The sequence below is a fragment of the Gymnogyps californianus genome, chromosome 3 (assembly GCF_018139145.2).
Source record: "Gymnogyps californianus isolate 813 chromosome 3, ASM1813914v2, whole genome shotgun sequence".
Lineage (NCBI taxonomy): Eukaryota > Metazoa > Chordata > Aves > Accipitriformes > Cathartidae > Gymnogyps > Gymnogyps californianus.
In genome coordinates, this window is record NC_059473.1 from 92,878,048 (window position 1) to 92,899,688 (window position 21,641).

The 21,641-nt window shown below is 44.9% G+C and overlaps 1 protein-coding gene across 5 annotated transcripts in view; it reads left to right on the forward strand.

The window, feature by feature from the left end:
* Positions 1 to 11,708: 11,708 nt before the first annotated feature.
* Positions 11,709 to 21,641, forward strand: part of COL12A1 (collagen type XII alpha 1 chain) — a 106,983-nt gene continuing 97,050 nt past the window's right edge. For 4 of the 5 annotated variants that reach the window (XM_050895172.1, XM_050895177.1, XM_050895174.1 and 1 more), the window contains exons 1-2: positions 11,709 to 11,917; positions 14,560 to 14,667. In XM_050895172.1, the coding sequence (XP_050751129.1) occupies positions 14,595 to 14,667 (73 nt within the window). In that variant the 5' untranslated portion in view covers positions 11,709 to 11,917; positions 14,560 to 14,594. The remainder of the gene's footprint in view (positions 11,918 to 14,559; positions 14,668 to 21,641) is intronic. The other variant, XM_050895173.1, reaches the window with a different exon arrangement.

The following is a 21,641-nucleotide window of genomic DNA, read 5'->3' on the forward strand; positions in this document are numbered from 1 at the left end:
CCAGAAATATGGGGGACATTCTCTGCTAGATAGGCCATGAGTTCTTCATCTCTTCACTTCCCTTGCCACCCTATTTTTCATTAGTTAAGCTTTTAAACTTATATGGTTTTAAGGTTAAAAAAGAAAGCTTAGTAGTGTGCCAGCTTTGGCAGAATGAAAAAAAATTGTTCATGCTACTGTAAAAGAAATGACTTCAAACAATAATCAGACAGATGAAACAGACAAAAATTAAATCCTCAGTACTGCAGTTCTAGGTTACACAATCCTTTCTGAGACTCCAGATGTACAGTCCATGTTTTACTTTCTCCATTGGGAAGGTAGCTCAGAACTATCTGCTCTTAGAACTGTGCCCTGGGCTATATTTTCTTGGCTGCTGAATACATGTAGAGATCCAATTAGCCTGACACACACAAAAATTATCTCAGTAAAAGTCTGAGGACTAATAATACACAGTATCACAGCACTGGCTTCCTAAAAGGCACCATGAAAAAGTTCAGAAACTCTCAGAAGTAAAAAGAAAACACCAGGGAGATGTCTAACTGTATGATCTTATCTGTACTTTTTTTCTTTTTCCAGATCCCAGAGTAAAAATACCACTTTTCTAATGTTGCTCACCTTGGCTATCCCTGCTCCAAACTATGAGAAAGCATGATGAATTTTTTTTGGCATCTTTCATATCAAGCTGTCCTTCCTTACTCTCCCATTCTTTCCCAATTCTGTTACATATCAAAGAGCTGGAGGCTGACCTTCATAGCTGCTAGAGTGAATCAGACTTTCAAAGACAAAATCAATCATCTGATCAACCTGACTTGACCCTAAGTAAGGTATTTAGGGGATGAGTAAGTCAGAACGAACGTATCTTTTCATGTGCATGCTTGTGCAATTATTTTTTAAAAGAAGTTCCTTTTAATAATAACACCACCTTCTCTAGTCTAACTTGCCTGAGCCTTTCCACTTATTTTTTCAGTACTCAGTCAGTTCTGCTGTAAAAATAATGGCTTACATAATGGGTTAATTGTCCAGAAACACAATCTGAGGAGAATCCCTTGGCTGTACTGTAGTTTTTCTGAATGTGAGTATTCAAGTCTTCAAACTCGGTGGGCAGCGCATACAGTCTGTGATATATGTTCTGTTCTTGTCTCAATATTTCTCAAGAGTTACTCTTATTATTCACAGGTTTTCTATTAGACTGACTGATCAGGCTTCCCTGAAACACATGTAAAGCTAAAGCACACTTGTATCTGTTTTCTGAAAAAGATACGTCCTTGCAAAAAAAAGGTAATTGGCTGGGATTCCTGTTTATAAATGTTGTGACAAGCCAAATTCCCTCGCAGGAGCTGGGGAGGTACTTGACAGAAGGGTGTTATCCCACTTAGTGCCCAGTCAGGCAGTCCTGGTTTTAGCTCCTCAGGGAATACCAGTATCTGTATGCAGTTCACTCAGCTCACAAAGTATTCACTCCCATTGCATATAGCCTGCTATGTCCTAGACAAAACTGCCAGAGAGGGATGAATTTGTCCTTTGCTAATGTGTTTCTTTCTTTGAGTTCCCAATCCACCAGTCTGAACTTTATGAAACATAAGGATCTTCCCTCTCCTCTGTCTGGTTTATGCGGTGCATGTCATTTTTTTATTTCCTCTCCCTCCCCAGCATTTTATTGTTTTATTGTTTTATTGTTATATTACCAGCTTTGGTATTTTCATTGGTGAAACAGCCTGTCCCTTGTCTTGTTGGGTCTTTGCTGGCTGCAGAAAAGGCAAGATGCTGTCTGGTGGGCATGGAAATAAGTTGGAAAGGGATGATCAAGTAAGATCCAGTAATATTTAAGCTTTATATATACCAGAACATGGAAGGAGCTACAATAGAAAAGACCACAGGAGGCTTGGAGGTTTAGAGTTACCTAAATTAAGGCTTCCTAAATAGAATTGTTACAAACTAAGCATGAAACGAACAAGGTCACAGTATTGCTTTAAAAGCATATTGCAGCATAGGTGCTGTTTTTCCTCTGCGAGCAACATGCATTTGACTGCTAACGGAGGTGTAAAATAAGAGAGGACTAGAGTGTCTTGTGATATGTCAGTCTAATAAAATGGTATCCTTACCATTAGAGGTGTATCGAGGAATAACTCCCTTCTTGAGGCTGTCTGTGAAGTTCACCTGGAGATGCAGTTCCTTGTGATTTCACCAGGAGCAGCAGCAGAATGTTTTCCTTGAAAAGAACAGTAAGGTGTTCAATTGAGATACTTTCTATGTGCTAATCCAAAAGTGTTTCAGCTGCCACAAGGATCCAGAAACAACTTGAACTGTCTCTTAATTTCTTTGGGTTAAAAATTTTGTAGAGAACTTCTCAGAGCCAAAAGAGACATAAGTTTGTTCGTCCAGTTTTAACAATATCTGAAAAAAAAAAAATTAAATACTTGTAGATGGCTGTCTTTCATTTTCCACAGAAGTTTTCCCTTTTAACCAAGAAATCTGGGCTGTGCAGGACCTTAAGTATGTGATCTGCTCAAAATTCCTTTAAGAGTTTCTATGCAAATCTCCTGGTATCATTCTCATCAATGTGACTGTAACATTATGCATAGATATTCAGAGATGCTTTTTGGAATAAAAGGGAGACAGGGAGATTTGGTGCTGCTAGAGCTTGTCTCACCTGTTGAGACAGTTTGTTCCCAATAACTGTGAGCAGCTTCTGTTCCTGCAGTGGTGCAAGGAGGAGTTTGTGATTCCATCAGGACCTTTAAGCTACGAATGTGTTCTTTAACTAATTGAGTTATATATGTTTATTTAATATCAAAATGGTTCCACATTGTTTCATCTCAACATGGGCACTTACTCTGGATGACTAATGCCCTGGGACCTGAAGTTTATAATGGAAAGGCTGACACACACATGCAATCTTATCTATCATAACACTATGCAAAAGGGAATTATATAATTAAAACATTTTAATGATCTCTGTTGCTCAGTGGGAAGTTACAAGTCCCAAAGGAGCCAGGCCAACTTTGTTATCAAGGTTTATTCAGTCATCTCTTAGGAGCAGTAGGGCACATTTTGCTAAATATAGTGCGGTGTGCTAATATGTGCTATGTGTGGAGCATTGCACTGGGACCACTGTGCTGGAGCGCAGTGCACTGGGAGGTTAGTACACCTTCTCCCTTTGGCTGAGATTTTCAGAAATAAGTGCCTAAACTTAGACTCCTCAATCCATACTCAGACATTTACATAAATAGCCTGATTTTTTAGAAAAGCAATACCAAGAAATTCTCTTCTATTAAAATCATAAAATAGAAAAAAATCTTACAACAACAAAACAACAACAACAACAAGAAAAGATTTTATTATTTCTGGAAATAGTACTCAAGTGTATGGCCAGATTTCTGGGAAAAGAAGAGGGGAATCACAACTTTTGGTTACCCCAGCTTAATTAATTATGGGGTGTAAATGCAGTTTCTGAAAGGAAGTCATAAAACTTGGGAGTTGTGCAGGAGAGACACCAATTGTATGGCTAGGCAGTAAAAGCTGCATATGATATATTTTACAGAGTTAGGCAGGAACCTCTGTCACAACCTTTACGTCTCTGTTCAGGTCTCAGATCCAAAAGCAGATGGGTAGAGACTGGAAATCACTACCCTCTAAACATCTTTTGATCAACATCAGGCACATTTGCTGGTCTCATTCTGGTCCTCAGTAAATAGGTATTTACATGAGCAGACTACAAAGTTTGGCACCAGCAGAAGACTTGGCTGGCAAAAATACCAGAGATGAAAAGAAAAAGTGTTCAATCTGGTTGCCTAAACTTGGGTGTCTAGCACCATCTCAGGCTATATTTGAGGCATTTGCTTGGGGCTGGCAAACACACCAGAGGACCTGCAGGAGACTCGCACCCTTGTGTTAGAGCAGCTGGGGGCCTAGCGGGATGTCTGTGGCACCCAAAACAGCACTGGTGGCTTGCCTCTGCCTCCAAAGTGGTCTAGTACAGTTTGAGATATGCCAGCGTATATGGGTCCTGGGCTGTAGCTGGCAGCTCCACAAGAGGTCTCAGATGCTGTGGGGCACTCAAATGGCTCTAGAGCCCAATGTGAAAGCAGCTGAGCCAAGCCCCGGGGATGGTGGCTGGCCAAACTGCTCAGGCACCGCTGAGTTCATTAACTAGATCTTCATCAGCCATTGCAGAAGTTTAGATGCTGGGCTCACATGCAGGCAACTAAATGTATCTTAACCCAGAGCCAAATGCTACCTGAGGTGACCATGCAGGACAGAGCAATGGGTGCAGCCGATGTTCTAAAGCCTGCGATGGTGGGGCATGTGTCAAGAAGCACAGTGCCTGTCTGCCTTCTCGGCTTCTCTGGAGGTTAGAGAAGCAGATTCTGTAGTTTTTATTAGTAAATAAGGTCCCAACGGCTACTCCTAGCATAAAGAAAGGGACCTCATCTTGCGGCTGCTGCTGTTCTTAACTGGGGAAGAAGATCATGATGTAGTGAAGCCCCATGTTGTGATGTGCCTTAAGCAGCACATCACCTAAATATGTTTCAAAGAGCACTGGGCAGAGGGTAAAGGAGCAACAGGTCAGATTTACCAGCTGAACATTTACACTCTAGAAAATGCAATAGCAAAGGATGAAAAGAACCTGGGTGGTGTTTCAGAGTGTAATTTGTGCTTGAAAAACTATTTGTTTAAAAATCCCAAGCAGAGGATTTTTTTAATACTTTTTTTTTTTTTTTTTAAACAAATAAGAGATACTGGAGCTAGTAGCAAACACATTTCTCCAGAGAAGAATACGTTATAACAGAAATCAGGGCAACGCCAAAACCAAGACACGTTCAATAAACTGGGGTGGCTAAAAACTAACAGAGTAGCGAGGCCAGCTGGAAAGCATCCAAGAGTGCGGAGGAAAGGGCATATGAGAGGAGACATTTTAACAGCTTCCTGTGAAGCCTCTCTGCAGGCTGTAGAGGTGTTGATACACAAGAGAGACACTGAACTCCAACAAGTGAAAAAGGCTGTCAGCAAAGAGTGGGTAGGAGCTTTCAAGTAACCTTTAAAAGTAGAAACAAAACCCAATAGTTTTCTGTTTACACAACAGAGTGCTTCTGATACTGAAGCACAGGGCAACATCTATTTATAATCCAAATAAATCTTATGTTCTGGTATTTGGAACTGTCAGCATTCAACATATTGGGAATCAGCAGCCACAAGGCTGCATTAAGAAATGTCAGTTTAAATCTGCATTGTTTTGCTCTGTGTATTTTCCCCTTTAGTCACTAGCCAGTTATGACTTGTGCAAAAGAAACAATTTTCTTGTTTAAAGTTAGCTCACGTGGAGTTCATAAATGTCCTGACAGTTGATACCTAGGCAGTGCTTTTAGTGCCTGCGAGCTAAGCTCTTGCCTGACTCTTTTTCCACAAAACCTCAAAATTTCCGTCTGTCCATCAACACCTGTGATAGGTGACATGCAGACGAGAGCCCCATAGGTCTCATGGAAGTATATATAACCTGGGCTATCCAGCTCCTTGGGACTGGTGTATTCCCTGGCCGTGTCCTTGCCCAAGTTTTGCCTCTTGTGCTCTTTCTTTTGGAGAGGAAAGAGCTGTGGTGAATGCCACAACCTGCCAGTCTGGATATCAAGGCACTGAGATTGGGAAGGTGGGGGGAGAGGGGAGCAGGGATGATGATGACCATGGAGTCCATCTCTCCTAAAGTTTAGAAATGGTCAAAAAATTACAGCAAAAGGGTTTTTAGCAAGACTGATGGGGTCTGTACCTCTGGCAGTCACATGCAGGAAGGAATCTCCCAGTCCTGGTTCTTTGCTCTCAGGCTGAGAGTTTGCAGAGAGGCCAGTTAAGCAAACAATTTTTCATACTAAACTGAGACTATTTTTGTGGAATCATCCAAAGATACAGGTTTCTCTGGTGTAGGGTTTTGGTTTTTTTTTTTCCTAAATCATTTTTCCTTTTGCTTCAGAGTAGACTTTTACTCTGTTGATCCAACTTATTTCTGACTTCTGTGGTCACAGTCCAACTATGGACAACATGCAACTCACCTAAAGCAAGTTATTATCTATTGTCAGCCACTAGGAAACAGGTCCCCAAAGTATGCTGTTAGTACTAAGTATGGTATGGAGGATTTCTCTTTGAAGTCCTGGCGTACTTTAAATAATGGGGGATAAACTAAATGGCCTCTCAGGATCTTTTCCAGCCTCATTTATTATGGTTCTGTGCATTTGTATCAGATTTGCTTGTTAGAATGTTTAAGCTTTTGAATGTTTGTCCTGCTGAACTGACAGGAAGTTTGAGGCTGACCTTGACATCTTCTAAACCTTCTTGGAAAGATGCGTATCGGGAGAGAGCGCAGCAGCAGCTGAATATTCCCCCTTGATAGTTTCCCTCTGACCTGCTCCTCAGTCAGGGGAATCGCAGCATCCCTCCGTACTCAGTGCCTTTTGTGCCTGTGGGGGAGAGAAGGACAGCATCAGCAGTTGGCCTACTGACAAGGTATTCGGTCTTAAAATTCCCCCACTATCATTAAATATTCCACTGTCTGCAACAATGGGATCAGGTCACTCATTAGCTAACGCAGCGTGAACTTTCAATACCTTTGAATACCTTGTCCATTCAGGCACAATCTTATCTTCTCCATAAGCCTACCTACCACCTACACAGACCCTGCTGTCACAATATACATTGATATTTTTTGATATAGAAGTACTAAGAAGAATTAGCAAAATGTTCCTATTCAGAGCTTGGCACCGCACCATTTCAGACTTTGTTGCTGATTAATATTGTGTGCTTCTTTGTAGGGAGTAATTACATTGAAACAGTTGAAGCATTACCAAATGTAGGGGAACCCATGGCTATTAACCTCTCATCATATGTTGAATCCAATTAGGTACTCAGAGAACACTGTATTATAATGTTCTGCAAGTAGCAGCTAGTGCCTAGTGATTTTTAAAAGAAGTGTTTTGATTTTTTAAAACGCTATGTTTCCTCAGTAGATCATCTTTCTTTCACTGGGGACCTCTCAGCCACATGGAGAAGAAGAATGCTTAGACCTGCATCCGCAAGTGTTTGTGGCTAGTCCATTGCTGTGACAGGAACGATTGCGTTAAGACATAATGTGATACCTGAGAAATGTACAGGGTCACTGTCCTCAGTTAATTTCTTTTCTTGCCCTCTTCAGTCGAGCAAGATTTGTACTGGCTTCATTGGAGAATGCTTCCTGAATAGATCAGGATTCTGTTGAGAAATAACGAACAAGCTTCTTTGAAACAAAGCAACTTAATTTAGGAATGTTTTAATATAAACCACATTTGTGTATATATGTGGAAGGGACTATAAGATCGTTGCATCTAATTTTTCCCAATTTTAGTATTAAAGATCTGATATTTTTAAAAAATGACTGCCTACAAATTAACTGGCTTTTGTAAGACTCCCAAATCACATTAAAAGGCCAGTTCCTTTCTATTTATACCTCTGCTTTTGAATGATTTATTTACTTTTCCAGTTCTACTTATTTGGAGCCACAATAATTTCTTACTTTCAAAGCATTACATGATGGGAAAAATCAGTTAAAGAAATTAAAGAAATAAATAGTTGCTAAGGAAAACATACCTGGTGAGGTAGATAATTATTTCATGGCTGTAACACTCTCCAGGGACGCTGCTTCCATAGTCGTTCCACTAAATGAGTAGATTTCAGATAGAACCAGTCCTCTCTGAGCACTTCTAATATAAAAAGCCATTCTTCATTATGAGAGGTCAGACTAGTACTGCTCTCTGAATACCAGCTCTGAAATGAAATTATCCAAATAAATAAACTCCAGACTGAGTTCTTCTCATGCCATTGACTGGAAATCTCTCAGAGAAGGCAGGGTCTGGAGGAAGTGGTTTGCTGTATTTTGTCCTTCTGCATTTTATGGATGCAGATATAATACTGTGCAATATTAGCTTTATGACTGATTTAATAGGGAATAAAAAATACACTGGAAAGGCCGTCCTTTGTGTTGTAAGGAACAAATGGGCCTCCTAAATGACTGTACTAAGACAATGCTTAATTTAGATACACTGTAGTGATAGATGCAGTGATAAACCGACCAGCAAAGTACTTCCCAGGTAGATGTAGGTAAGTCACTGGTAGCAGCACAGTTTTGCCTGTATAACAACACTTAATGCTGAATCTATTTACTGCTTAATGTTCAAAGAGCTGACACCTTTTTTGATTCTTCCACTGTGTAAAACATATACTCAAATACATATATACATATGAATACGGCATTTACCATATTCATATGTAAAGCAGATGCAACTAACTGTCAGGAAGTCACAGAGGCCAAATCTAGTGTGATATCCACATGGAAACGATATTCAAGGTTTACAGTGCTGAAATGCAGAATGTCCTGTTTTATTCTGTCCTGGCAATGCAGCCTGAGGAAACAAAAAAAAAGGTGCCAGAAACACAAAGTAGCTTGAACTACTCTAGACCCAAAACCACTTCAAAATTTCTAAGAAATTCCTGGTTACCTGCATTATTACCGTCACATACTTACAGCAGAAATGGGGCATATTATTAAAAGCATAAATATGAATTCAAATCTTGATTTTTGTATTTAAATTTGTCACTGTTTCAATTTATTCAGCTTAGCAAAGAAAATTGCAGAGCTGGAGTGCATGATCTTAATGTGTTTAACACTTGTCTAAGAAACAAGCAGACAGGAGAGTGTTAGTAAATGTTTATGCATTTCAGAAATGCCTTCTGCACCGCATATTATGTACTCAGACTATGAATGTACATAGCAACAGAGCTGCCTAAAAACAACCCATTTAATTAGTGATGTATGGAAGCACACACTCTAAATGCAATTCGCTGGTGTATTTTACATGTAAAAGATCTTAGGAGGAACATGGTTAGAATGGTTAGAACAAAAAGTTAAAGATAAGAATGAAATCCTGCTGCCCTTGGAGTCAACAAATTATTTGCTTTTGCCAGCGCTGAGTCTTATTTCACGCCAAGAAATTAAGCAAAGCTCGTCAGCTGAGAGGAATGGGAGATAGTCCCCTCAGCAGCACCTAGGTCTATGAGGGAGAATCGATGAGGTTCTTGCTCCCCTGAGAGACCCATTGGTTTCAAAGTCTCCACTCACGTAAATCCAGTTGTAGATTTAGTACCAAATTATTTAAATATTTAAAAATAATTGTTCCGAGTGATTTAACTTTTAAGTAGAGTAAAGCATATTTTTTTCCATCCTCATTATTTGCATTAATTGATTTTAACTATTAACATAAAATCTCGGTTATCCTATGATGAAAAAATCCACAGTACATTATAAAAAAATACCATCGCAGTGCACATGTGATAGAAATACTTCATTTGCATTAATTCACTTCCTATGGAAGGATATTTCATTGTAATCCCTGATGTCCATTCTTCCGAAACTATTGTTCACACCACATTTATACTGGTGTTCTTGGTGTCTTCATTCAGGAAATTAAATTAACATTTTTTAAAAGTACTATTTCTTAGAAATACTGCTTTCACGTATCAGATCTGGATAGGAAGAAATTAAATTCCTCATGCCAAAATGCCAAAAGAGAAAATCCAACTCAACAGCTTGGCAAGGGAGTTAATAGGTCAAGAGTATTTGAAAGTTTATCAGCAGAGGAGATATTGCTTTTGGAAAGTGCATTTTATCAATACCAGACAGCTGAAGCTGTGGCATGTCCCTAAGAGTAGCTGACTCGCTTCCAAAGTGTCTGGAAATGTCAGCGCACGTCTTCTGGTTATCACTTTCTTTTCAGCGTTTGGGTTCTCATGCAGATAACTGGTCTATTACAGAAATGAAGACAACCTCACTCAGCTCAGGAGACACAAGTCCTCCCGTCGACATGTCCTTGATCTCCCAGTCCCGCGGAAAAGTGCCCAGGAGCCGTCCCCCCGTAAACTATTAATCTCCACTATCAGGCACTTCCACCCTGGCTGGAACTCGTCCTGATTGCTCTGCAACTCACTTCTGTGCACAAAGCTGGCGTGGGGCCGGTATGACCCCTGAAATCTTACCGACCTCCCCAAGCAGGGCGTCCTCAACCCCGCACTGAGGGGCTGCCCCTGTCTCTCCCTCTCTCTTCTCTCCCTTCTTGTCCCTTCACGTCGTAAGTTGCTTTCTGACAGCGGTGGCCCCGGGGCGACCCGCGGAAGCCTTGGCAGGGGGGACGGACGGTCGGTGGGTCGGCCGCTCCTGCCCGGCCCCGCGCCCGCCCCTGCCCGCCGCCGCCGCCGGGGGGCGCCCCCGCACCGCGAATGGCCCCGGTCCGGCGCGGCGCGGCGCGGGCGGCGGGGGCGCGGTGCCGCGGCGCTGGGGGGGGGGACACCGAGACGAGGGGGGCCGCGGCTGTGAGACACGGGCAGCTTTTCTCTCTCCCTGTTTGCCGCCGCTCCGCGCCGATCTCTTTTCCGCGTCCCGAGTTTGCCGACCCGCTCCGAGGGGGCGGGAAGCAACGCGCTCCGCGGGGACGGTGACATCCCGTATTTTAGCCCGAAGGGATCCCGGAGGAGCCTCTTCCGAGAGCGTTAGTGGGGGTGCCGTTCCCCACGGGTGCGGGAGCAGACCCCGCTGCGGCGCGGAGCCGGCGGCCGCCCTGGGGCAGGCGCGGAGCCCCTGGAAGCCCTGCCTGGCCCCGGCTGGGCGGCCTGTCTCCCCCCGGCAGGGAAGGGACCGTGTGTCCCGCCGTGTCACCCTCTGGCACGGCGCGCTGCAGAGGCCGGGACACGCCGGGTGCCGCGGGCAGGCTCCCGGGAGCAAGCGGCGGGAGACCCTCGCGGAGCCTGTCGCCCAACGGGCTGCCCGATTTTGGAAGGTGCAGTTTCTTTTGAAGGCACACGGTTTCAGACAGGGCCCACGGGCGCGGGTTTGCCCGCAGGGCCTGAGGGAGGAGGCTGTGGGGGTCGTGCGCCCCGTCCCCCTCTGCCCGGGGAGCCGCGCCCGCTCCGCTGCAGGCGGCGCCCGGCACCGGCGGCGCTTCGTGCTCGAAGCAAAACCCCTATGTGGCGAGGGAGGTGGTTTAATGCATGTAGGCTACACAGGGTGGAGGCCAGACACACCTGAATTGTGTCAAGATGACTACATTCTCTTTTCCCCCCGAGGCTCCCGGCTCCCCGGCACCGGGGCTGCCCGTGCTCCTCTGCAAGGCTGTCCCGGGGATCAGCCCCGGCCCCGGGAGGGCGAGCGGGCCCTCAGCGGGGGGAGGGGGGGGGACGACGGGGACGGGGACTGCGTGGAAACCCCCGCGCGGGGACACCCTCCGCACCGCCGTCCCTCGAAGCCGTGCCTGAGGACTCAGTTTTTCCACTGCCCTCCCGTGTCCCCCCCGTTTGGGAAGCCGAGGGGAGGGAGGGGGCGGCGGGACGGGCCCCTGCCCCCGGGCGCGCTGCCGCGGCGGCCGCCCGCCTCATGCCGCAGGAATGCGCGGAGGTATGCGCCAGTTTCCAGAAGTGGATCCCCCTTCCTTGCTGGAGCAGAGCAGCGCATATATCACCCGGTGGCAGCAGTCCACCTTCCCTGCAGTTTCGTAACCGCTTACGAGGGTAAATTGAGAGTTGGGAACAGCCCTCTATTAAGTAGCAGATTGAGACGAGGCTCTTCCCACTTGGAGAAGGCAAGTCTTCCCAGACGGACCCCTCGCATCGGGAGCTACAGTAATCGAGGCGCCTCCTCTGCGCTCAGCTATTGCCGCTGCTTCTGCCCCTCCTTCGCCGCCGCTGCTACTTGCTGCTCCCTCCACAAGGTGCCCCTGGAGCTTCATCCTTTCTCCTCCTCCCTTTATCCAGGTCCGACGGGTGCGGCTGCTGCTGCTGCAGGCACCGCCAGAGTCACCGTCGGAGGAGCTGCCCCGTCACCGACCCCGGCACCCTGCAGCCGCCCCTGAAGGTCTGTGCCCGCGCAGGAGCGGGGAATCCCCTGCCCTCCCCTCGGTCGACCCCCGTTGCCTGTCCGTACGCACCACGCACGCAGCCCCTTCTGATTGATGCACTTTAGGCTGAGATTAGCAGCGCTGGGCTGGAGGCTGACATAGGGAAGGGGGAAAGAGCCTGCGTGTGCGTGTGTCCCTGCGTGCGCGCGTTGGGCATGTCAGAGCCGGCTTGCAGGCTCTGCAAAGGCCGAAAGGGTGGAGGAGAGGCGCGGAGCAGAGCGCCCCGAGGGGCTGCTGGCTGTCGGGCCCCGGGGAAGGCACGGGGGAGCCCGGCGGGCTGCCGGCCCCGGGCACTGCCGGCGGACGGGTGCCCGGGCAGAAATGCAGGGGGAGGCGGCGGTGGCGGTGGCGGTGTCCCGGCCGCGGTGGCTCTCTGCGGCCGGAGGCTGCAGGCGGAGCCCGGTGTCAGCGCCCAGCGCGCCTGGAGGCACGCTACCGCTGCGGCTTTGGCAGGCGCTCTCGCTTCCCTCCCTTGTGCGCGCAGCTGCCGGTGATGCTTTCTCCTGTTTCCAGTTTTTTATGCCTTTGACAGGTAGTGCGTTTTTCCTGTGGTGGTTGGTTTTTTTTCGTTTAGGTTATTTTTTCTTTTTGAAAGTGGTAAACGTCATGCATCGTGCCGTTTGGAAATGCTTTGGCTAAGCTTTTGTAGGTTGAATTAATGTGAGATTGGACTGGCATTGGTGAAAGCCCGTTTTTTTTTAAAGTGGTCTCTAAAGATCAATGAGAAAACCTTTAGTCCTGACACAGAGTCTGCTTGCGTCCCTGCTGAGCCAGCAAGAGGACCTTTCCTCTGCCACCTCCAGGCTTCTTTCACACGTCTAAGTTTGCGAGAAGGAAACAAAGTTTCTAGGTGGGCAAATGAATGCTTTGGCTGAGACGTTTTATTTCATGAAAGAAAAATGTCTATCAGGAACGGTAGACCTGCAGCAGTAGTGAATTCCTAGATGCCTTTGCGAGATGATTAATTTCTGTTGCTCTTCAAAAGGATCAAAAGATGGCAGTCCAAGCCCACACAAGATTTCCAGGACAAATGTCCGTTTACGTTGAGTTTAGGCTGTCCTTAAACTCGCTGCAGAATGCAGTAGATGTGCTCAGGGACAGCTGTTTCCCACGCAGAGCAGTGATATGATTTTGGAGCTTTCAGGACAATTTAATGCTAACCTTGGTCTTCCTTGTGTTAGTGTCAGGGAGTCATTACGGTCAATATTACTCTTCTGTTTACCCGCTGGAGGTACCATTGGACTGAAACCATTGCTTAGTTTTATTTCGAGCTCTTGGTATTTTTATGTGCAGTAAAGACATTTGGCTAAGGCAAGTATATACAGCTGCCCAGCAGAAGGCTGTTAAGTTCAGTGTCAGTAACTGGGAAATTCCTGGAACTCCACAGCGTCTACCCACTAAATGTGCCTTGCTGGTTAGTTCTCTAGATGGCAGAAGAATATTATTTTCCCCTTCATCTGTTTCTGGGGACTAATGATTTATGTATTTTTCTTTTGTTTTGCTCTTGGCACCTTCCCGATAAAATCTGTTGCCTAATTGCTTTTGGAATTCTCTTTCCTCCAGCCTAATGATATATGATGCATTTATGACTTTATTCAAACAAATTACCCCTCCCCTACTTCCCGAGACAGAAAAACCCGAACTTTAGAAACACTTATATGCATATGCGATAAGGACTGTTCATATTAGCCTTTACTTAGACAAGGAAATAATTTGGAAGTTTTGCTGGAGTAATTGGGAGTAATTTGATGTGACCTAGAGCATATAGTTACGAAGGTATAGCTGCTTGCAATTAGGAACCACTAACTTGGCCTAATCCCACCTATTTGCTAGACAACCTGCAGTGCTTGCGAGACTTTTTTGCCTGCCTGCTTTTTATAGTGTATTTTAAATCTGTTTTCTCTCAGGACATGTAAATGAATTATCAGATGTTGAAACATCATGGCTAGACAGATGTGTCAGGTTTCAGTTGTGTGTTACACACACTTCTGTATAAACTATTTCAGACCTTTAAGAAATGAAGAATAACACATTTGTAGGCAGAACCCCTCAAAAAAAGTTTTATTACAGTTTCCAAACTGCCTTGAGACCACTAAAACACAGCTAACTAAGTGCTTCAACAGTTATGAAAAAGGAGCCGAATAAAATCCCCAGCTGAAAGAGACATTTATTTGATCCAAGGCAGGAATGACCTCTGAATTAGCTATCATCACACTCGGCGATGAAGTCATGGAGCTTCCTCCTGGCTCCTGCCCGTGCGGAGGCACGGATCTTCACCGTGCTTCCCTGATCAAATTAACCCCAACTAGGTTAAAGCCATGTGTGCTTACCGTGATTGGAAAGGGTTCAGCAACAAAAGGCACATTATTGCGAGACGAGACTCTCTGGTTAGTCATGCAGATCTGTCATCGTCTTGGACGGCTTTCAAGTCTAGAGGTTTCAACCTGGTCCCGTGGGTGGGAGCTGGGGATAAAGGAACAAAGTGAAATCCACGGTTCGTCTTTTTTGTGTTTCATGAATACACCCACGCAGTCCTCTAATCCACGCGTATCATTTCCTTCTCCTTTCTCCCTTCCCCCCCCCCCCCCCATCACTGCAGATTCATTCATGTTGTTGTGATCTGAAAGGGCAGAAATGAAGACAGCGCTGTGCTCGGCAGTCGCTGCTCTGTGTGCAGCCGCCCTCCTCTCCTCCATCGAGGCTGAAGGTAACCTTCCCCTCCCTGCCCCCTTGCCCCTCGTGCCCCGCTGACCAGCAAACCTCCCAACCAGCCTTGAGCTACCGGCTCTCTCCCTCTCCGTTTTTGAGTGTAACTACTTTGCCTTCTCTCTTTCTCTCCTTCAGAGAAACGCCTCTCCTTCCTTGCCCAGCTCCTTCTGTGCTCTGTTTCTCCCGGCTAGTCAGCCGGACCGTAGCTCCCTCTCTCTGTCTCTCTGGTGTGCTGTCCACACCGCCCCACAGACAGGATACGGGCCGGCCGGCACGGCCGCCCAAGCGCAGCGCCCCGAGGAGCCTGCTGCCACTGCCGCCGCCAGCGGGCAGGCCGGCACGGCCGGGGCCTGCGGTGCTGCCCTGCTGACGGACCGAGAATGGCTGGACTCTGGGCTGTAGAGTCTCGTTTAGTTATGTTGAGAGAGGAAACGAAAAACCCACCACCTGACAATCCGCAGCTTTGAAATAAAATGTTCCAACAGAGTCTGGCTCTCTGCGCCTGTGTGTTTTGTCCGGGCCGGATCCCTCGCCTCCGCCCCGCCGGCCTGCCGGTGCACTGGCCTCCCCTGCTTGGCGGGGCGACCCCCGGCTGAGCCCTGGGGTGGCTGGACCCTCCCTCGGGGACGCTTAGGCCTCCATGGTGGATCTGACATGGGGGACACCCCTGGGGAGATGCTGCCGCCGCCATGACATACGTCCTGGGCACCACTGAAGGGTGGCTGGGCCTGGGCCAGGCCTTGCTGTGGTGGCCGGGGCCCCAAGGCTCTGGAATGCATGTAGCGCCGTCACCCCCAAAGAGGCCTTTCTTCTCCTTCTCCTCCTCCTTGCAGGGCCCCGACCCAGTCTCTCTGGAGGTTGAGGTCCCTGTCAGCCCATGGCAATGTCCTGCCTCCAGCTGCAGGGATGAAGACCTGGGGAGACCCATCATGGCCACCACACTTGCCACAGCATGGCTCAAAATGGCCTGGCCCTGGTACATTTGCTTCCCCGGCAGATTAACAGCAAGTGTGGGGGCAGCCTCCCCTGTCACCCTCTGTGTGAGCTGCATGGCTTTGGTCGTAGTAACGGGATTTCTGCCAGCAGTGGCTGCCAGGGGAAATAGAGATGCTGAACATCCTGCACTGAAATGACTTGATCTGACCTCCAGGACCTGACTCCATCGTAGGGTGAACCAAACTGCTGGGTGGAAAAAACCAGAAGCCAGCATCTGATAATTCATTTTCTTCTGCTTCCTTCTCTTTCTGTATTGAGCTGAAACAGATTCTCTGATCGTGGCCTGCCACAAGCTCCTGTGTCTGGACCTGGTCACCTTGGCTGATGGCTCCTAAAAGCATGGCATGTCAGAGATGCCTCTGGGGCGTTTGCTTCCCCAGCAGCAGTGCTTGCTTGGGGCACACAGATGTAAAGTACACTGGCTTTCTGGAAAAAGATGACATTTCTGCCAGTAGTGTAACATCTGGTCACCCTAGGAGAGAATCAGCCTGCTGCCTCCCTCTCGCGCTGCGTTGTTGTTGGCTGAGGAACCGAAAAAGGTCATATGAAGTCATTTCAGAGTTGCATTTGAAATGCAGGACCGCTGTGCCAGAGAAAGCAGAGAAAGCGTACAGTTTTGATGGAGGAAGGGAGTGGATGTATTTGTGCATTCTTCCCCATCTTAGGAGGGAGCTCACTCAGAGCTGGAGTAATGTTGCTGCTGTCATGCACCACTGATTACACGTATGGAGTAGGTTGTTTCAAAATGTATGCAAAGGTGTTTTATTTAGCTATAGTGTGGACTAAACCAGTCGTAGCTTGAGTACTGTTAATGACAACTACAAAAATGTATTTGGAGAAGCACACAGTTATTTCATAACAGCGAAACTAGATGCATTGCCAGACAAGCTGGCCAAGCTTGTTTAGATCGCATGTTGAAGGATGTGCCATTGCTAAGCAAAAGAGCGGACAAAGCCTGATCTTGTGAGTTGTAGAGTGGTCCTGGACAGGACTTACATTACTCTGCATTCAGAAATGTGTATTAAATAAAATACCTAGTTTACAGTGATCAGGTTTCTACGAGAAACTTCTCCTAGCTCCAGAGTTTTGAAGTAAGAGCAGAAAAGTGTCTTCAGTAGGAAGTGCAGTGAGAAATAGTGGTGCTGAAAATGGAGTGAGAAATAGTGGTGCTGAAAATGGAAGTTCAAAGCTAGGAGTACCTTAGGAATTGCGCTGATGGGAACTGCTTTCGTAGAGCTTTTTGCAGTGTGTTTTTTGTTTGCACTATACCGGTCATCCTTCTGCACTGTTTTAATTTTGTGCTTCAATTTTGCATCATCTTGTAAAATGCATGTTGAATCTTATTTACTTCAGTTCTGGTACCATTACAACTTAAATCCTGTCTGCTGAACTGACTTTGTCCTGTGGACATTTGTCCTTCAATCTATTTTTCCAACTTCCAGATCACATTGCGGCAAAGCTCTCCTCCCACCAGCCGGTCCTATCTCTTTTTTTTTTTTTTGTTCCTTTGGCTCTCCCTGTGGTGTTCACAAGAGACGCAGTTTGAATTTTCTTTCCCTGAGGTGTGGGTAGACACTTGGTGGGATGAAAAAGTGAGAGGAGGATAAGGGAGAGAGCTATTTCATGTGGTAAAGATTGTTGATATGGGGTGGGAAGACAGAGTGAAAGCAGAGGGAAGGAAAAGCTTAGTTCTATTTTTCTGCCTTCCTTCAGCTTTCATTTTTCAGTCTCCCCTGAGAGTAGATCTGGTGTTTATCTGATACTGCTGTTCATAGATTCCTAAATCTTCCAGGATGAAACTGGTTCTTCATCAGCATCACAGCTGCTCTGCGAGTGCTTCGTGAGAGCCGTGCTCTGTTGCTGTTGGCAAGGCAGTGAGCTGCAGTAATGGTGTTAGAGCTTTTCTACAGAGATACAGCAATGCAGGGGTTTCTAGTCGGACAATCACTGTAGCAGTAGAGGGGGTAAAAACAACATATAGTCTAAATGCATTCATGTCATTTCACTGCGGAAGTTGTTTGTTTGCTCTGGACGAGGAAGCAAATCTGTTTTCATGCTCAGCATTTTTGCTCTTTTCTTTTACAGTGAAATTTTTCTTGTTATTTTGCAATCCTTCTGACATCTCTCTCTCTGCTTAAACTTCTTGTGCGTGATGCTATATTTTATGCTCTGTTTAAGTTGTTTCTTGCCTTTTTAGTCCAGCACTGCAATACTCCAGTGCATTCCCTGGGTATCCTCGTGTCAAGATTTCTTTCTGTCACAGTATTTTTTCCATCTGTGATCACAAAGAGCCAGGGGGAAATCTATGTCCTTTCACTAGATAAGAATTTTTCTCGTTATTTTAGTCATAGTTAAGCCAAGTAGATTAGTATGTGAATAACCTGTTAGTTATAATCTCAAGGTAATGCTGTGATGATGTCATGGCTTGTGTAGTGTGTTGCATTTCCTAATACAGAGGGATTTTCAAAGGCACAGGAAAGGAATAAGGAAATCATTGGTTCTGTGTGACCTCACTGAGCATGTGAAGGTGCTGACTTTTCAATGTTTCAGGAACTGGTTCAGACCTAGAAAAGTCTGTTTTCTAGGCTAGAGGTAGGGAAGGAGGGCAGCACTGAGCCAAGCGTGGGACCTTTGTGTAGTGCAGAAAAAGGTTTGTCAGGTTAAAAATCTGTCTCCAGGACATGCAATATAGTAAGTGACAAATAATTGCAGCACAGCAGTTACAGAGGATTAGAAAGTTTCCCATGTAATAAACCTTGTGTTGAGTACATTAATTTTCATTGACTGAATGGTTTAGAGGTGATCCGGGATAGCTGAAACTTTTGAAGTTAACCACCTATTCAGCTTTGGAACTGGTTGGTGGGACCATTATTTTATTACCTTTTGACGTCTGATTTCTATCTTTCGAGAAACTAGCTGTTGATTTCCAAGTTCCTAAAGAGAGAACGATGTAGACTGATGTGTGAAATTGAAATTTGTATATACATGAAGGTGACTATAACTCCCTGTTTTTCCTACTGCTAATTAGAAGCAAAGTGTACGTGTGTGCGTACATACATACACACACATGCACATACATATATATGCACAAACACATGTAAAATTTGGTACTCATGCATGCAGTGTGTGTATATATATGCAATTATGTTTAGTTACATACATCTTTATATGTATAGGTATATATATTTAAAAGATTTTTTTCAAAATACACTTATGAGCTATATATCTTGTATTTTGAAGACATTTCATATACATGTATAAAATAAAAAAAAATGCAAACATACAGGTGGCAATGTTTCTGTGTTGTGATTGGCAATGAATATCTAACAAGGCTGAGAAGCTGCTCTTTACTACATTTCCAGGCTATAGCTTGTTCTTTCTCCCATTCACATTGGCAACACTGACTTCAAAGGAGATTGACGGGGGTTGTGATCTAGTTAGTTGTGTCAAATCCATGCCATTTATGAAGAAAATAGTAAATGAGGAGTTTTGGCCTCTTCCAGCCTCAGCAGGGCTTATCTCAGTGAGAACAAGGCTGGGCTTATTCTGCAGCTTCTGTGGCCTGTATGTTATTTTAACATGGGCTAACATGTTATTTCACATGCTAATTATAGTGAGTCTTTTCCGGTGATGGAATTACAGATTTTGTTTCACATAGGGATTGTGGATGGCCGCTAATTCCAAGGTATATCTCTTTTAAGTCTGGTTCTAGATTTAAATTGGTTGATCTTCTGATTACATTTTACGTCTGTCTTGTTAAGATATTCATTGGGATCCTCTAGCAGTCACATCGTGTTATCTGTAAAAAGCTGTAGACTTTTGTATATTAGGTTTGTATTATCTGTTAAGTAATACAAGCTAGTATAAGACATACATAGCATGAGAAAGATCCCTTGCGCTATATTTTTTGTTTCAGAAAATATACTGTTATTATACACGTATATAACACAAGGAGTGGCGATGAATTAAGTATATTATGTCTAATTTTTTTTTTCTTTTGTGGTGCATAAGATAGGATATCTGATCGAGGAAGTTATATCATAGTTCTAAGAGTAGTGGAAATTTAACACTGTGTAAACATTGTTGTCATACAGCACGGTATTTTTTTACTATGCTGGAAACCTGTAGGGGAGCCATACATTTCTGTGCATCAACAGTGGAATAACTGTATTAAGGCAATACTATAATACCATCACATGTTACGATCACGATCCTGTACCTTGGCAAGTCAGTGAGAGGTTTGGTATGGATTTTGACGGACATAGGATCAGACTGATCAGCAGTGTCACTACACTGTAAGCATAGGTGCAACTTCACTTACGCAAGTAGCCTGACATCAAGACTGCTTGCATGAGTAAAGCTGTGCTAACACGAAAGACTTGTAGAGTGGAGTTTTAAGGTTTGTCCTTGTAATGGGACCAACTCCTGCCACAACCAGGGACATTTTGTTCCTAGAAGTCTGGTCTGATTCCGTATTGCAGATGTATTATTTTTCCACTGGTGAATTCCATTCCGGAAGAAGAATTTTAATAAGGTGGAATAACAGTTGCCCTGTTTGGTTATCGCAATAAGGTTTTTATCATCTAAACATTTTGTTGTACTTCAGATCGACTTACTGCTCTCAGTCATATGACCATGGTTTGGTCTTCACTCCACAGCCGGTTTCACATGGGTGAAATCTGACCCATGTGAAGGTCCATGGATGTTTTGGAGCTTCTGTTTGAGTATCAAAAGCTCACAGGCCATCTGGAAGACATTTTGATGACATTGGATCCAAACTGGCTTTTTTTCACTCAGGCGAGATTCCTTTTTGGATTTCAGTGGGATAAATATTCAGTGCTTGAGTTTGATAAGCCAGCCACAGGTTGAGAATGAACGGATTTAAAGTGCAGCAATGAAGACTGGGGTTAGGTGTCGGGAATAACTTTATGATGATAAAGGGAGTGAGGCGTTGGAGTAATTTCTGTGGGAAGCTGGCAGTCTTGCCAACAGTGGAGGTCTTTAAGAATGATCTGAGCGAACATGTCAGGAATGACATGGGGCAGCTGATTGTGTCTTGGCCGTGGGATGGACGGGGGGACTTTCTGAGGTCCCCTGCAACGCCATTGCTCTAAAAGTCTGTGAACACCTGGATGAACGGATACGTCACTTATGTATTGATGTACTATTCTTGTTACCTGCCAAGATCCATATCTGAATTTTCATAAAACAGATTAAAATCCTTTAAAATGTTAAAGACTTTTCCTCACAGTCAGTTTTTTCAGTTTATCTGGAATCCGGTCATTTGGATATCAACAAGTTGGGCTGCTGCTGTCCTTCAGCAGTTAAAGCCTAAAGTCTCTCCTGCAACATGCCAATTTACTTGCAAGGTTGGTGGCGCTATTTTTTCCATGTACTGAATTTTTTTTAAAAGCATGCTCAGGTCAGTTGTCTCTGCCTTTGCATTAAATTTGTCCTGAGCCATTGCTACTGAAACAATATTTTATAATGATATTCTTATCACCTAAATGTCTTTTACTATTAACACGCGTTGCATGATTTTGATACTAAGTAACTACCCTGCTGTCTCTAGCATTGTGATACTCATAAACCGAATGATGAATAAACTATGCATGTAGGTTAATAGTCTAATCTCACTGCCTGTGTATGGACAATAGGAAAAATAACAATTACTTCAGTACTAGTGTATCTATTGTATCAGTATTACAAAGCCATATTATCCTATGGTTGGAAATGACAGTAAATTAAAAAGAAAAAAAATGCCTACACAATTTGTTGCCAGTTTTTTTGAGCTCAATATTACTTATTGCAATTGGACAGTGTTTTTTCATAAGTATACGTTCTAGCATTTATTTCTTTATCTGCTCTTTAAATTACATTCAAACCTGAAACAAAATCTGACATATGATGGAGATCTTCCATGAAACAGAGAAGATCTCTCTATTAAAAATGCCTGCAAAACGGTCTCACAAGTAG